Genomic DNA, 16,793 nt, shown 5'->3' with positions numbered 1-16,793 from the left:
TGCTTTTGAAATAAACGAGGTTGCATAATTTTATAATAGGTTGTAAATAGGCTCCTTGAGGTTACAATTCAGGTTACCTTTACACTGCAAGAAACACTTAGGTAAGATGGGTGGTGTGGAAATGTGATAAACAACACATGAATAAAATAAGATGACTTGCAACTTATATTTCACAATGTATTTGTGAGGTTCCAACCCTTGGGTTCCCTGGCACTAGATATCTATTCATAAACATGTCATTCTGACAGATGATTGTTTTCTTAAAGGTAGGGTTAGAAGCTTTCTGAGATCTAAATACCCTCCCAAAATCCTCACTCCTGATTCCTCCCTGCAAAATAATAACTGGGAGGGCATGTCTTACATTATGCTTTGACTGACAGTTCTAGCACCCAATCATCACAAAGAGACTTTGTTTATATTTGATTTCCTTTTTGTTGTAAATATAGTTACTGAACTCAGCATAGTTATATATCTTGTCACAATTTCAAAGCATTTTCCCAGGTTTATTTTTATACAATTCCTACCAAATTAGATTTGCAACAAAAATAAAGCATTACAGGATATAAGGGTCAGTAGAGTTCCTGGCCTTTGAAAGGAAGCAGGCTGCCTTCTATATTTAGCATAAAAATAACTTCAAGAAGCTGCTTGTAAATATGCCAAAACTGCTAAAACTATCCCTACTATTAACCGGGCATGCTATATTTGGAAGGGGTGGGATTAAGGCTGGATATGAAGTCAGGAGAATCATAAAATAAATTGAATGCTGTGAAAATGAGTTACTTAGGAAATACATATGATAACGCAAGAAAATACAAGGTGATAAAAGAATGAGTGATGAATGAATGTAGATTGAATAGAGGGTTGACCAACATAAAAGAAATGTGTTAAAGTTTGGCCACATATAAAAAACCAATATAAAAAGTAAAAGAAAAAGATGAACTACATTGGTTGAGAGAAAGTGGAAAAATGAGAAACTCATAATAGGATACAGTTGAAAACTCCTGAAAAAGAGAGAGATGGGACATTTAAAGAGCAAAAGGCCTTTTATGAGTTAATTTAAGGATTTGTGAAAAAAGATGGTTTGTGAAGAATTGAAACAGATAAAATTGATGAAGTTGGTGTAAACTAAATTTATATATTGTTTCCTTTTCTTGTATTATGGCTTGCTTGACATAATATTTATTGCTTTTTGCACCTTGTATAAAGTTGCTTAACTTGAAAGAGAATAACATAATGAATATACTATTATCTTAAGATATAGACATCAGGACTCCTTTTAGTTTTTATGAAACCCTATATTTTCAATACTTAGATTCAATCCAATACTTTCTTAAAATTCTTTTTCTTTTTCAAAATCTTTCTTCTGAGGAAGTTAAGCTAGGTTAGTTCAAATTTGATTTGCTGCTTTTTCCCCTCTTAATTTAATTCAGTCCTGAATTGCAGAGATTTGTTTGGATAGAAGTGGGATAATTTGTTCTGTATTCTGCACAGTAGTGGATTTTTAAGCTGTGCAGATGCAGATAGATAAACTCAACAAGACATCCATAACAAAGTACATTATTGGTTCATCCGGTATTCTCATAACTCACATTTGTGACGAAGTTCTTCTTTAATGACAAATCCTTTGCATATCTGCCTTGTAGGTAAAAAGATGATTTATCTTCTATTCTTTTTCCCTCATGTTGTAGCGATAGAAGTAAAACAGTTACGAGTCCATGAGTTCAGGCAAGAATGAGGAAAACCTCCCCCAACCCCTTGAGGGTCAATTTAGTGACCAGTCAGGATTACAGATGTGGTCACGTGACATAGACTACATTTCCCAGGATACCTTAACTATATTTACCATGATGTATTCCCTTAAGGGAACAGCTCACAATTGCTACCTAACTATCCAATTCCCTTACACTGGCTGGACAGCACACTCCCCGTCTGGAATTGTAAATTCCACTATTAAAAGAAGAAAAAAATTAACTATAAACTAAGATAAGCAGTAGACAGTAATACTAACTGAATAGCATATAACTATATAACTAAGATAAACAGTTAGCTATATAACTAAGAAAAACAATAAACATTAATAAAGCAAAGCGTACAAAGCTTGAGGTTCAATCTTCAAGTTCAGCCTCTAAGTGCAATTCTGCTAGTTATCTCTGGCGGCCTTTTAGGGTGTACAGGTACTCTTGGTGGCAAAGGTGAAAGTCTGGCGGTCACTTCAGGTGGCCTTTTAGGGTTGACAGGTACTCTTGGTACCAATCGTGACAGTCTGGAGGTCGCTTCTGGGGGACTTTTAGGGTTGGAATGGTACTCTTGCTTCCACGGTGTCAAAGGGCATCGGGAAGGTGTTGGAAAGGGTGTTGCGTGAGGCATATGCCCGTGTAGAGCATCTTAGTGGACGTCTGGTGGTTGTTGGCAGCCATTTAGGGTGTCCTAGCGAAAGTGTACTGATTGCCGCGGCCTTTTTAGGCTGGAACGGCATTCTTGTTTTCGATGGTGCTAAAGGGCGTCAGAAAGCAGTTGGAATGGATGGTGCTAAGGCATTTGCCTGGGTTGGAGCCTCCATCCGATCGTCACTGACAATTCCTACGGTCCCCCATCCTAGTGGAGATTTGATGGCCACTGGGCCGTCTACAGGGCCGCCGACTGACTCGGAGAAGAGAAAGGCATGTGGGGCATTATTTCCCAGCAAGAGTAGGATCTCGGCCTCCAGATCTAGAGTGGGGAAGTGATGAGCCAGGTGCTGTAGGTGAGACATGCTACTTATGACCTCAGGTGTTGCAATCTGACTGCGGTGGTCGGTACCCCTTCGCATTCAAACACGGGCAGTAGTGGGAACCGGGCACTTCCATCCAACGACTATGCAGAGTCCAGTAGCTCTCCTCCCACTGTGCTTCTTGGTCCATGGCATGTTGATACGGTGAAGTGAAGTTCGTTCTGTTGCACCTCAAAGAGGTCGAAGAATGCAGGTCTGGCCAGGGTGCAGGTGCTTTGAGTGTCTATCCACATGTACATTTTCACGGCATCCTCAGGGCATCCTTCAGGGTACACTTTGGCTAAACAGATGGGAAGACACAAACGAGAGCATGGTGAGTTGGCGCACAGTGCTGTGCAGTTGACACTCACCCTCGGTTTTGGTTGCGGTTTGGCAGTCTGCCGAGGAGCCGTGTATGCTTCTGTGTTATGTTGAGGCTCGTTGTCCGAAGGAGGGCTACGAGATATTTGCAGTGGCAGCTCGGAGTCTGAATGCAGCGCGGTCGGGTGCTGGTCACTATTGCATAAGATGCATTGCACCTTGGCTGTGCAGTACTTGGACAGGTGTTTGGATTCACAACACTTGTAGCAGTATTGGTACTCCCTTAGTAACTCTTTTCGTTGGGTCAGTGATTTCGCTGCAAACCCAGTGCAGCTGTTCAGCGAGTGGCGAGTGTGGTGCATAGGACAAAACTGGTTTCTCTTTGAAATAGTAGATCTAAATTGGGTTGTATCTGATGAGGTCTCTCCTCAACTGTGTGTGGATGAGGAGTCGATCTCAGTGTTATGTGTTGACATTTGGTGATGATCTGTAGAGATGTGCAGTAGAGGCTGAAGAGGTCCAGAGTTGCAGTAGCGGTCTCTGTTAGGTTGGTAAACTCTGCGTCTGAGGCGAAGCTTTCTGAAGCTGTTGCAGGACTCTGTTTGGCGGAAGACAAATTCTTGAAGAAAGGCAAAGGTGGGTATTGTCTGCGGTTTGCGGCCAGAAAGGCATCGGACAAAACAATCCATCATTCTAATATTTCTTTTGGGCATTTGGCGATGATTGCTTCTTGCGTTATGAAGAGATCAAGGCAAGCCAGTCCTGGTAAGTCAGAACATTCTTTGGCTGTTCGCAGCTCCGTAAGGATGTTGGAAAAGTCCTCTAGTTTTCGGGTTTCGTGGATGGCGATACACGGAAAACTGTAAAGTCATTCTAGGAGCGAGTATTCCATCAATGTGTCTTCGCCATATTTCTGGTTCAAAGCATTCCACGCTCGTTTTAGAGTGGTGTCTGGGTCGTTAAGTAAGCCTGTGTAAATGTGTTTCACCATGTAGCTAGACCGTGGTCCCTAGCCATGTCAACAGAAATTTAAGTTCTTCACCGGGAAGCAGCTGTTCGCTTTGGGCAGTGCTCGTGAAAATAGACTTCCATAGTAGGTATTCTCTTACCTAACTATCCAATTCCCATACACTGGCTGGACAGCACAATTTCCAAATAAACATTGATAAGTTGTTTTTCTTTAAATGTTGGCTTGTTTTTCCCTGATTTAAACCCAAAGTAATCTGAAATCCTCACACAGTAAGACTAACCTTTATTTCATTCTTGTGCTTTGGGCCAAATGTAAAATGAGCAAGGACAATCCATACGAAGAGTACATCTTGCTTTTGCCTGGAAAACATTTTTTCTGTAATTAATTCAATATCAGACTTCCACTTTTTTAACGAGTGACAATTAATCTCTCTGCTATTTGCTGTATAACATATATATCTATTGAAACAAACGGTAATATTTTGCTCTCATCCATGGCTCATTAGCATTCTGTCGTATAGCCACCCATAAATCCAAAGAGGCACTCTATTCTGCTTAGCCGACAGTAAGAGATAGCTTACCCATAGAAAAAAAAGTTTCCCCTTGAAGAATGGCATAGTTGCTGAGTTAGCAGACTTGGAGTCTTTAAAAAGGGAAGAAAGGATTTTTTGGGAAAGAAATGAAGGGGTGTTCTAGCATCTCACAAAGGAAGTAGACAATTCTGCATGTGGATCTTTTTTTCTCTCCACTGGTTGCTGTAATGATAGCTGGTGATCCTGAGATAGGTTGGGAACGTTACAGTGCTGGATTCTTAGTTCAAGGAAAATGTGAAATTTCCTGAAGTGAAGCCTGGACAATTTGGAGAAAAGCGCTGAAGCAAGGAAGAGCAAATCAACATAGGCAAAAGGTCTCCACTGAGGTCAAGATCTGCCAGCCAGGGATTGAAGTGATTGCTAGCCTGATAGAGAATGCTGGTCAATATAATTAGTTCATGTGTTTTCCTTTATAAGGGAGACAATAGAAGGTTTGGGGTTTATCTGGTTTTACAGAGCTGTTGCTCAAATAGCAAATACAAAACTATTTTGTTTATTGTATTAACAAAATGGGGGGGGGGAATCCCAAATCGTGCCAGGTATGTTATGTCCAGTATCAGCTCCCGTGAACTCATCAGAAGTGTTGGGACATGTGTCAAAAAAAAATCAAGAGGCAGCTCCATTTGAGCAACTGAAGTCAGGCCCCTTTTGTGTATGTATTGCGTTATTGCATGCATATCCAAAGGGGCAGGTTTGACGATATGATTGTGGGTGCCATGATGACTTCTTTAACTCCTTGGTTGCTGCTCAACCCACAAAGACCTGTGACACAGTGGACTAGAGGTTTTCGTCTGCAGAATTGCCTATCATGAGCCTAAAATATATTCAACTCCTTGATGGCTCTAATTGTCCTTTTCTGTGTCTTCTTCAGCGCTCTTTTCTCTCTTTTGGAGAGCAAAGATGAATTTGGATCCACTATCAGAGTTCAACAATTCAGATCTTATCAAGTTTAAATCTGGATTAGAAAATGTAATGCAATGTGCTCTATTCCCTTTTAAGAAATTATGACTATCAATGAATGGAGCCTGTCTATAAATTGTGATAAACTTTCCAGTAGAGTTAATTCTGATCCTATTGCTTTTTTCTAAATATATTTACTATTTTTTGGACTTGGGTTCTACTCCAACAAGTGCAGCAAATAGGTTTATCCATCCTGATTTCCTTGTTTTTTGATTTCCTATTTCCCATTTATTACCTGTTGGTTGATTACCAAAATGTATTATATAAAGTTAACTGTGTATGCTCATTTAAATTTTTTTTAAAAAATATAGTAATACAAATGTTGCCTGTTACTTGCCTCTGTTGTGTCTGTGTTATTTTATATTCTTAAAACTTATTGTTACACAGGGATGTTCTTAGCTCATCAGTACTTCAGTCTTGGCATTAGAACATCTCTACTGAAGATTAATTATCCTTTGAGATGCTTCAGGTTTTCAACTTGTTCAGTATGTATTCAGTCTCTCCAAAGATTTCATAATTGCATATACTTTTTGTTACGTTTGCTATTGAATCACTAACGGAAGTTTATCCTGCACTGCATAACTTAAATGTCTTCAAAAAACTTTCCTTACTTACAAATACTGCTGATATAAGAAACATAATAACTTCAGTTTCTCATCTCATTTATAGAAGGTGCAAAGAGATGAAGGCTGTACTGTAGTATGTAAAAAAACCATGGGAAAACTGGACTAAAATGGAAAAATAAATTTGGTCTTTCTGATATTTTAAGTAGGAACAGAAGGCAGCTTCTTTTAGATGGTTAGAATCAACAACAGAGAGAGGGAAGGTAGGGAAGGACAAAGCATTTGATTGAGCATAGCAAAGGAACTTTTTCTACATTTTTCTTTAATGTCTCTGAGGCTCTATTTAGACGTGCACTTGAGGTTCCCACAGGTCTCTTTAAATGCAAAACAGTATTTTATTAGCCTAGTGATTGACATTGCTGGCTATTATACAAGGCTCTTCTCAACCACTCCATGAGCAATCCAAGAAGGTACAGTTGGCATAGAAGTTCTGTGCGGATATCTCTGATGCAATTACTTCGAAACCTTTAAAACAAATCAAATTGGCCTCAGTGTGTATGTGTGTCTCATTGTCACTTTTATGCTGGAATCTAAGACTGTAGTGCTGCTCTGTCTTAGTAGCCTCCATGTAATTCTCTTAAGATATCATTCTCTACATTTGGCATTTTGGTTACATAGTTTGTTTTAAAATTTTTGTGGAACTGATAGAATGATTATTAGTATCCTAACATTATAATAAATGGTTTTGATGTTTTTGCTTGGTTTATAAATTTTTAATTCTTAATAATATTTAAAAGATTGAGAAAGAGCTAGAATAATAAGTATTTTTTTTCACATATTCTCTCATTTATTCAGAATTTCTTGGTTCATTTGGGTTGTATGATCAGAGGAGTTTTGTACTTAGGTTGACCATAAGCCAAGCAAAGAAATTTAGCAGTGTTATATTTTATAATGTTGCTGTACACACATAGATGCATGATACCCATTGTGCTACTCCATTTTGGAGTAATAAATAGTAAAGCAAAAATGTTAAAAGTGTATCATATTTAATTTTAAAAAGTTATAAATACTAGCATCCAGAAAAAAAAGCCCACTCATAATGCTATAAGGTGTTATAAATGCATTAAAATGTAGGTATATGTTCAATAACCCATAATATATTTTTAGATTGTTTAAGGAGTTCTGTAGCCATGTTAGAAAAGTGTATTTGTTGACAATATAAAGGTTTATATAATTTTGCATGCAGACAATGATGATACAGTGTTGGCTAAATATCTTATTCCTTTTCAGAAAACATTAGATGGTAGGATGTAATGAACATATTAATCTGAAAATTAATGTGTCAAACACCAAGGTAGTAGTGTTTGACAAGGGAAGTGAACAGTTACAAACTATATTTAAAAGGTGACAAATTAGAACAAGTACATGGTATACCTTGGTAGAATTTGTATTAAAGATGGAGAAGTGGACGGAGATTGTGGTCTGTTGTAATGAATGCTTATTCAGAGAAATGAAAACGTGTTCTGCTATATTTGTTATTTGGAAAGTTAGTTATGTCAGGTGAAACACAAAAAGTAATTGAGTGTAGTTGGAATGGAGTTATCAAGAAGGATGTGTGATAAAACAAGAATAGTCAGATCAAGAACAAATGATTGCAGGGACTTCTGGTTTGAGCTTCTTCGGCGACAGACCGAAACCGCGACTCTGCGTGGTTTCAATCCGTGCTTGCCACTGGAGCGCCCCGAGCCGGCTGGTTTCGGGGCTAAGCCATCCCATAGAGGTGGTGAAGAGGGGGGAGACTGTCTGCAGGGTTGAGGAGAGCCGCATCTCTCCTCCTCAGCTGGCCATTACTCCCTTTCCTGAAGGCGGTGGTCAGAAATGGCCACCCCAAAGAAGAACTTGACCAGAAAAGAATGTGCAGGAGGAAGATAAGAAGAGAAAGTTTTCATTGACTGGGTCAAACAGCAAAAGCAGCAAATAAGGTATCCTGGAATTTAAACTATATAAAAAAATAACACTGTTCCCAAAGAAGATTTTCAAGCAGCGAAGGAGAGAGAAAAGGGAAAGGATTTGATTTTTTCCCCTCTCTTCTTCCTTTCCCTATACTGACAGCTAAGAGACTTAAGCAAGAAATTGAAAAAAAAAATCCACTTTGACATCAATAGGCATTTAAGCTGAAAATAAAATGTCAAAGGGATAATAAAGATTTCTGGATACTTAAAAGCTTTTGAAAGCAGGAAAGGAGAGAAAAAGAATAAAAGGGCAGGATCTGGAAGGGAGGAGACTGCCTGGAATTAAAAAGAACTTACAGTATAATCTCAACAAGACTTCTAAAAGATACATTTTAACTGAAACATGGCAACAAAATAGTAAAACCCCAGGAAGAGAAAGTGAAAGAAGAAGTAAGAAGAAACAGTTCAGGAGTATTTGGATTACTTGGTGACTTCTGGATTTTTGGTTACTGCATTTGAATGACTAAAATCAATTGGGTGGTTGTTTAAAAGTGTTTAAAATGGCACCACTTTTAGAAGAACTGAAAACGGAACTTAAAAAGTACAAAGAAGATTCTGCAAAAGTACATAAGATAGTATTGTTATATTAGAAATAGAAATAATTTCAGAAAATATGAAACAATGTATGATCAAAATGATGGATAAAATAGTTATCGTAATTTAGTGCAATGTTTGTTAATAAATAAATGTAATAAAATGAATATTTAATGATTTATAAAACATAAGTGAAGAGAAATAGGGGAAAAATTAATTATGGAAAGATTATACGTGTCCCCAAGGAAGTATGATATTTAATTGAAAAGAAATGTTAAAGATGTTAAGACTTTAATGAATATTAATGATAGAACTGAATTGGAATGGAATGAGGGTTTTAATTACATATATTTATAATCCTTTTTTTAAAGAATATAGTGTGTATTTTAAGAATGTACCAAGCAGAATTCGATTGGAAGTTATGTATTATGTATTATATTGAATGTTATAACCTTAAGGTATACATTGAAGTTTAAATAAGAGTTGAATGGATAAAATTAAAAGATATAAAGGTGTCATACTCCAATTAGTAACTACAGGAGAAAATTGGTTTAATGAGAAAAGATAATATGAAGTTGAAACAGGACAGACAAAAGTATAAACATAATGGTTTGAATTGAGATGAGATAATCAAAATAAAGTTGAGAAAATTAAAAGAGGGGAAAAACTATTTAGAAAATGCAAAATAGTAATAAGATATCGAATAGAACACAAAAATGAGCATGAAATTGAGTTTGTGTCTGTATAAAGAAGTGTAACCCGGGACCATGCTATTTTCAAAAAAGATGTTTTACTTGTATTTTGTGTGTGTGAAAACCCAAATAAAATTAAAAAAAAAAAAAAGAACAAATGAATGCTAAATGAATTTGGTGTCAGGATTCCAGCAATCGCTCTAGTTAAATCATGAATGTCGAGCCAAACTTCAAAAAACTTCAAAGGATTTATTAGGGTCAACATACTGGCACTGCCCTGTATGAAGCCAACTCTGGCATACGTAATTTACAGTCACCTGTGGCCCTCTTTCCCACCTCCCCCATGGGTGTCTCATAAACCAGATTCACCAATTGAGCACGTTCACAGGCTGGGTGTCATCATTCATGTTCTCCAATTAAATATATTCAAGGGCAAAAGCTGTGGTATCTTAGTTACAATCTTTTAAAGATAAGAGTTGGAATGTACTTTCACTTTCAAACTGCTGCACTGCTTTTCCATATTTCCTTCCTCCCCCCCCCTTTTATGGCAACTACTAAAACAAGCATAGGAATGTTTTATGAGTTGACATTTGGACTGAATATAAAAGCATTTGATCAGTATGAAGGAAGCACTCTTGAAGTGGTTTAGCCATATAAAGACAATGAATTACTCAAGATGAAGGGAGAAAAAGGAAAAAAAATGTGTTTAGATTAAACAGTAGAAGAGAAAAGAGAAATTCGGAGAATAAAGGCAATGTATTGTATCAATGTGCTGGAAGCAAGGATACTTTACAAGATACTTTATCTCATTTAGTAACTGCCTTGTTTAGTGAATGATGTCAGTTATGATAAAAGTGATTGCCGTGATGGAAAAGTAACTTTATGACCAATCCTCACATCTATGACCATTGTTTAGCCATTCACCCTTTTTCAACTACCTCTTAACTATCTTTTTGCCTATAGAGAGATATTTACAGTATTTTCTCATTTTCTTTATTTGTAGCAATCTTTACAGTACATACATTTATTCTGATCTGCAGCTTCTTTTTCTTCAACATCCAGCAAACACCCTTCTCATATTTCTCTAGAGTAACTGTTCGAAGCAGCTTCAACGTTCTTTTTCCTTACATCCAGTTTCCATTCGTTTTAGTACTTTTTCATACAGGATGTATTTACTTAGCGTTCTTCTTTGTGTCTTCAGTGTTAAGTCAGATTCATTTTAAATAAGAATATAATTGTAGTTTATGCTGTTTATAAGTGGAAATCAGACAGGAAGCATAAAAGGAGAGGTGGCACACACACCATCTAATAATATGCACTTTTTTTTGTCTCTAACAAAAGTCCTTTTGTCTCTCTGTTGTTGTTATTGTTGTTTTGCTGCTAGGCCATGAACTTCAAGCATAAAAACGCTAAACGAATTGAAGGGCTTGATGACAATGTGTGGTAAGTAATAATCAATGAAAGCATTAATTTAATCAATAATCAAACTTCAGAACATTACAGCTGAGCTTCTAAAGGGAATGTGTGTAGAGTAACACATTTTTCATCTTCATTTGTGCCTTCAATATCACTTTGATTGTATCGTAAGGAGATACATTTCTTAATAATTGACCAGCATGCTGCTGTTAAGAGCACAGCTACAGAAATCAGCTGAAAAGTTGGCAGTTTTCATCTCAGGACTTTTTCTTTCATCTTTTTTTAAGTTCTCATGAGTTGGCATTTTTCCTGATTTTATCTTTATTGAATGCTATTCACATATTTGCATTAAATAATACCAGAAATTAAACAAAAAACCCCTTACTGGTTATGTCTAAAGATTAATTTAATGTAAAATTAGAGATAAGAATAAATGTATGACTAAGAGACTGACTTAGAATTCTGTTAGCTTAGCCACATATTTCATTATTCAATTATAGAAGGTTGTTAGGAATAAATATATGGGTAAGGGATTGAATAAGCCATGAATTTTCAATTTTTTTCAGGCTACAGAACCTGATAATGAAACAACAAATAAACAAATAAATAAATACACTTTGTTTCTGGAGGTATGAACAGCTTCCAGTTTATAGTTTAAAAACTACCCAAAACAGGGTTTAGTTAGTAAGATTTTTTTACACAACATGTTTTCAGCTTTGCAATTGAGTATTCCAAGATGGTAGTAGATGGCTACCAGCTTGCCTGATTTCAAAAAAGGATTGGACCAATTCATGATTGCCATGGAGATCAGTGGCTGTTAGTCTTGATGGCAGTGGGACTGCCACTGAAAGTATCTCAAGGGAGAATAGAGAGCCACTATGTAGCTTAATTTGCTCTAGTTTGAAAAGATGTAAATTTGAAACAGATTGCTAAATTTTATGGGAGGTATTCTAGTGCTCTTCTGGTCATTTCAGAAATATCCCAAGTTTGAAATTGATTTATTTTTTTTAAGAGAGGAAGGCAATTTTTGAACACAAATATTTCCAAAATCATCCAAACAGCATTGGATATGCTTCCAGAAAGGTTAGAATAGTTGTTTCAGACTGTTCAGACTATCGAAACAAAACATTTGAATTTGAAAAAAATGCACATTGTTGCTATTTTTGTGTTATGATTTCCACAGAAGTAGAGTTAGTCTTTCTTGGGATTTAATAGGATTGCAATAATTTCTATGTCCCGTAGGGTGGAATTTACAAAAGTTGCTGCAGATCCCTCTATTGTTAATCTCGGACAAGGACTTCCAGATATATCTCCTCCTAACTATGTAAAAGAAGAATTGGCAAAAGCATCATCGGTGGATAGGCTGAACCAGTACACTCGGGGTTTTGTGAGTGCGTTATGTACCTGACTAAAGACAGTGCTTCAAATGAATAGCATAGCCTGAAAGTTTCTCAGTTGGTTTGTTGATATTTCTCAGTTTTAGATTCTTATTCGGAATAGAAATACAAGGTTCTGTTCTTTGGTTGGTCTTCCTCACCTAAATTAGAGTTATATGCAAATGCAGTTAATTTCCATTTCATCCATCCGCATAACCTATTTAATACATTAAACTAAACTAGTGTGGATTTTCCAGATATTATTATTCTGTTTGATGATGATAATAAAGCAACATGCTTCGTAGGACTCAGTACATGCATGTAATTAATATATAAGTAGAGTAACATTTCGATGGAATTGGTCTTTCTTTGTTTTCTTAAGTTAGTTCATCAAACTTGACACTTCCCATCTTTTACAAAAATATATTCTGATATTTAGTGCTATCAAAGCCCCAAGACAATTATTAAGATATAATATTCAAAGGCAGAGGTTGAGAGCAATGGGGTGGCCTAGTGGCAAAGATGCTTGTCTCCCATTCAGAAGGTTGAGAGTTCAGTCCTAAGTAGTGGCAGATGTTTCTCTCCTAGGGTGCAAGGAAAACTTTTTTTGGGGGGTTGCAAATTCCACGTAGGCATCAGGAAGGTCATCCGGCCTGTAAGTGGTCAGCTCCATCCAGTCACCCTGACTTTACCCAGAATAGGAACTACAGGGTCGTAAAAAGGAAGTTATTCTAAGGCAGAGGCTCCCAAATTTTCTTGATTCATAGCACCCTGAGTATTTCAGTAATTTTTTTTTGTGGTACTCTTCTACCAAAACACATCCAAAACCCCAGTTTTGCAAATGGATGTAGCAAAAGTTTAACTTTAAAATATCCCATGACACACCTGTGGGTTTGTTGTGGTGCCCTGGGGCATTACACAATTTGGAAACTCTGGCTGTAAGGATTTATGATCTATCTAGTTACGTTTCGAACTAATGCATGCATCACTCATACATAGCTGACATTTTTCTGTGTTATTAACTATTTTTCTCTCTTAAAAAAAAATGTACACAGGGTCATCCACCATTGGTGAAAGTCCTGTCTCAAGTGTATGAAAAAGTTTGTAGAAAAAAGATTGATCCATACACGGACATTCTGGTGACAGTAGGGGCATATGGATCTCTGTTTAGTGCAATACAGGGGCTTATTGAAGCAGAAGATGAAGTAAGTCTTTGTAATAATTCCTGTTATAAAACAACTGGTGTTTGTGTGTATATGTGTGTGTGTGTGTATGTATGTATGCATGCATACACACACACACACACAGTTTTATTAAAAACCAGTGTTGAAATTAAAGGCAATTTCTCAAATAATTCCTTAATATTTTAAAGTAGATAGTTTTATCCTACCTTTGTTATTTTATAACTCAGGGGAGTAAGCCTTCTTCCTCCTATTTTTTCCCCACAACAGCAACCCTGTGAGATGGCATGGGTTGAGAGAGAGTGATTGTTCCCAAATTACCCAGCTAGCTATCATGCCTAAGCCGAAACTAGAATTCAGAGTCTCCTGGTTTTTAGGCCAATATTTTAGCCACTACTTCAGACTGGCTCTTTTTGACACATAAAAATCTGGTTTGGGTTAAAGAGGATTTATCATTCTACCCCACCCACCCCTGTTTTTTTTTAATGGTTCTCTAGATCTGTTATTTTCTTTTTCCTTCCATACTTCTCATTTTGTAGGAGAAGGAATGGTAAAAACCTGGGGACAGAGTGAAAAGAGGAATCAGCCTCGAATCCCTTTGTAGCCACAAGCTAAGTCTAGTTTCCACTTGAGGGTCATTGACCCCTATCTAACCAGGTGCTTACTGTTAAGTGGAGAAGATTCCTTTGCATAAGGTTTTAGGATTAAATCAACTGAATTGAACCTTCATAAGTGGACCTGGCCTTTCATGCCTAACACATTCATTCTAAATTTGCAATAGCTATGGTAGTTTACAAAAAAAAGACACTATAAAAAATATGTTCTCTCATCCCCCTTTGCTGCCCCCCAAATACTTTTCTTTTAATACATGAAATGTTTACAAATGTGTCAAGTTATCATTAAGTCTGCTTTCAATATTAGAAAAAAATGGTAGCTCACTTTTTAATTCCTTATTCATGTAGCTTATTTTTTGTTTTAGGTAATAATAATTGAGCCCTTCTATGACTGTTACGAGCCCATGGTGAGGATGGCAGGAGCCACGCCTGTTTTTATACCTTTGAGAAATGTGAGTAGTGTGGTTTTGGTGACAAGAAAACAATAGCTGAGAGAAACTTCTGAACTGATTTAAAGCTTTGTGGGAAGAAAAGAAGGGAGGGATGAATATCCAGAGCTTGCCTAATTCATTCCTACATTTTGAATATGGTGTGATAGCAGTTATCATTCACATTTCTTTACCTAAAATATAAGAAATTAAGAAAATACTTGATTCAGAATTAAAAATAAATAGTTGGACTGTTATAGCATTAATTCTGTACCCCTACCCATTTTAATACTGCTGGCTCACACACACTAAAATCTAAGAATATACAACTGTGTGTAATAGTAGTAAATCTTATCGCTGTAAAAATATTGCTATGTATGTGCAGTGATCATATATCCTTCATTGTAAAAGACAGCCCCTTATTTCAGAAATCTGATCTTTAGATTTATTTATTTATTTTCTTGGTTTGCTCTCGAGTTTTCCTGATACATGATCTGGTTCTGGGATAAAATAGATAAAGGAAAAAGTACAGAGATAAAATACACGGAGTTGGCAATCAGATAAATGCATCACCAGTTTGTTCAGTGTAATGAGATCTTGGCTCAGCTGCTTTGATTATAAACTGCTTACAATATGTACCTCTGAGCGCAAGTGAAAAATAAGGCAATCTGTGGTTCAGATCCCACTGAGCTGTTCTTTCCAGTGGGAATGATAAGTATCTGAACCTGAGGGGGGCATATAATTGACGAGTAAAATTTTCAGTGGCTGGGGCCTTATGTGCATGTCCTCCCATGATATGGCAAGCGATGGAAGTGCCCCTTCTTGCGATGGAATCCATCAACTCAAATCTTGCGGTGGAATAGGCCCTTCTTAAGAATTATGTCAAACTAATTGAGAGGCATTTTTCAGTAAAGTTAAAAAAATAAAGTTTTTTATCCTTATGAACCTCTTTCATATTCTCCCTCTTTTCAAGTTTTTTTTTTTTCAAAATCTGGTCACTGAAGGAGAGAGAGAGGAGAGATTGAGAGAGAGAGAGATCTAATTATTTATCATTCTTTTGATTTTATTTTTCGGGCCTGAATAACAATGAAATCTATCAATTTAGGAGATTTGGTACTGGGCAGTCCTAGCAGTTAATAAAATATGTTCTGTTTTATTCCAGAAATCTGTGAATGGAGAAGCTGCTTCTAGTGCTGACTGGATCTTGGATCCCACTGAGCTTGCAAATAAATTTAATTCCAAGACTAAAGCTATTATACTGAATACCCCTCACAATCCCATAGGAAAGGTGAACGTTTGAAGTTTGCTTTACACACACACACACACTTAAAGTATATATTGAATATACTGACCAGCATGTTTCTCTCTTCATTTAGGTCTATACAAAAGAAGAGCTCCAGATAATTGCTGATCTCTGTATTAAATATGACACACTGTGCATCAGTGATGAGGTGTATGAATGGCTAGTTTATACTGGAAATAAACATATTAAAATAGGTACTAAAATTTAAAATGGTATAAATGGTATATAATGAAAAACTTAAATATACATTTTAGTTACTATATTTTGAATTTAGCTGTTGAACAAAAAAGAAGCAGTTATATCTTCTTATATTTTTCTCTTCAGAGTGAGATGGGCAGCATATAAATTTAATAATGAATGAATAGATGAATTAATCATTAAATAAATAAATATTTGAAAACATGGCTGTACTCATAAGTAATAAGCCTGTGTACTTTATCCAGGATGTGTTGAATGAGGTATAATGGTCTGATTTACACATGATAAATCATATTGAGTGAATTTGCATATAATTCTAAACAAAAAAACTAACTGTTTATAGCTTCGGGCTATGGATAGGGTCTAGGACAACTTGCCGCAGCCGACTTGCCTCAGGCCACTTGCCACAACCAACTTCCTGCGGGACAATTCACAGGTTAACTCAAGAGAGGGACAGATGAATTGCAGCAGGCCTTGTCTTGCTTTAGGTTTGAACCTTCTCAAGTTAGAACTCTCTTAAGGCTGGGATGAGCTGCAACTTAAGAGAGTTATTCCATGTTGTATTGTCTTACTGTGAGTTGTTCCAGGGTGAGTCGGCCGGTGGTGGGATTCCAATTTTTTTCCTACTGGTTCTATGAGAGCTCGCTTCACAGTGCTCAAAAAACGCCCTCTGTGCCAACGCTGGTGAGCTGAGCTATTTTTTTACTTCAACTGAGTCGCGGCATTCTGCAAGGACAGGAAACTGCGGGGGCGGGTGGGCGGGGCTAGCCAGAGGTGGTATTTACTGGTTCTCCAAACTACTCAACATTTCCACTACCGGTACGCCGGAACTGTTCCAAACCGGCTGAATACCACCTCTGGAGCTGGCTGAGGTGAGACAGCCA

The 16,793-nt window shown here is 36.9% G+C and overlaps 1 protein-coding gene across 6 annotated transcripts in view; it reads left to right on the top strand.

The window, feature by feature from the left end:
• KYAT3 (kynurenine aminotransferase 3) overlaps nucleotides 1–16,793 on the top strand; it is a 36,460-nt gene that overhangs the window by 9,818 nt on the left and 9,849 nt on the right. For 3 of the 6 annotated variants that reach the window (XM_087960587.1, XM_026674129.2, XM_087960588.1), the window contains 7 exons: nucleotides 5,980–6,077; nucleotides 10,778–10,836; nucleotides 12,052–12,196; nucleotides 13,241–13,390; nucleotides 14,346–14,432; nucleotides 15,571–15,696; nucleotides 15,785–15,905. In XM_087960587.1, coding sequence (XP_087816713.1) covers nucleotides 5,980–6,077; nucleotides 10,778–10,836; nucleotides 12,052–12,196; nucleotides 13,241–13,390; nucleotides 14,346–14,432; nucleotides 15,571–15,696; nucleotides 15,785–15,905 — 786 coding nt within the window. The remainder of the gene's footprint in view (nucleotides 1–5,979; nucleotides 6,078–10,777; nucleotides 10,837–12,051; nucleotides 12,197–13,240; nucleotides 13,391–14,345; nucleotides 14,433–15,570; nucleotides 15,697–15,784; nucleotides 15,906–16,793) is intronic. The other 3 variants (XM_087960589.1, XM_026674130.2, XM_026674131.2) reach the window with 1 other exon arrangement.

This window comes from Notechis scutatus, chromosome 3 (genome assembly GCF_049901735.1).
Source record: "Notechis scutatus isolate UNSWTSFEM ecotype Mainland chromosome 3, rNotScu1.2, whole genome shotgun sequence".
Taxonomy (NCBI): Eukaryota; Metazoa; Chordata; class Lepidosauria; order Squamata; family Elapidae; genus Notechis; species Notechis scutatus.
The sequence above is the reverse complement of the archived record's forward strand: the minus strand, read 5'-3'. Positions and strand labels throughout refer to the sequence as shown.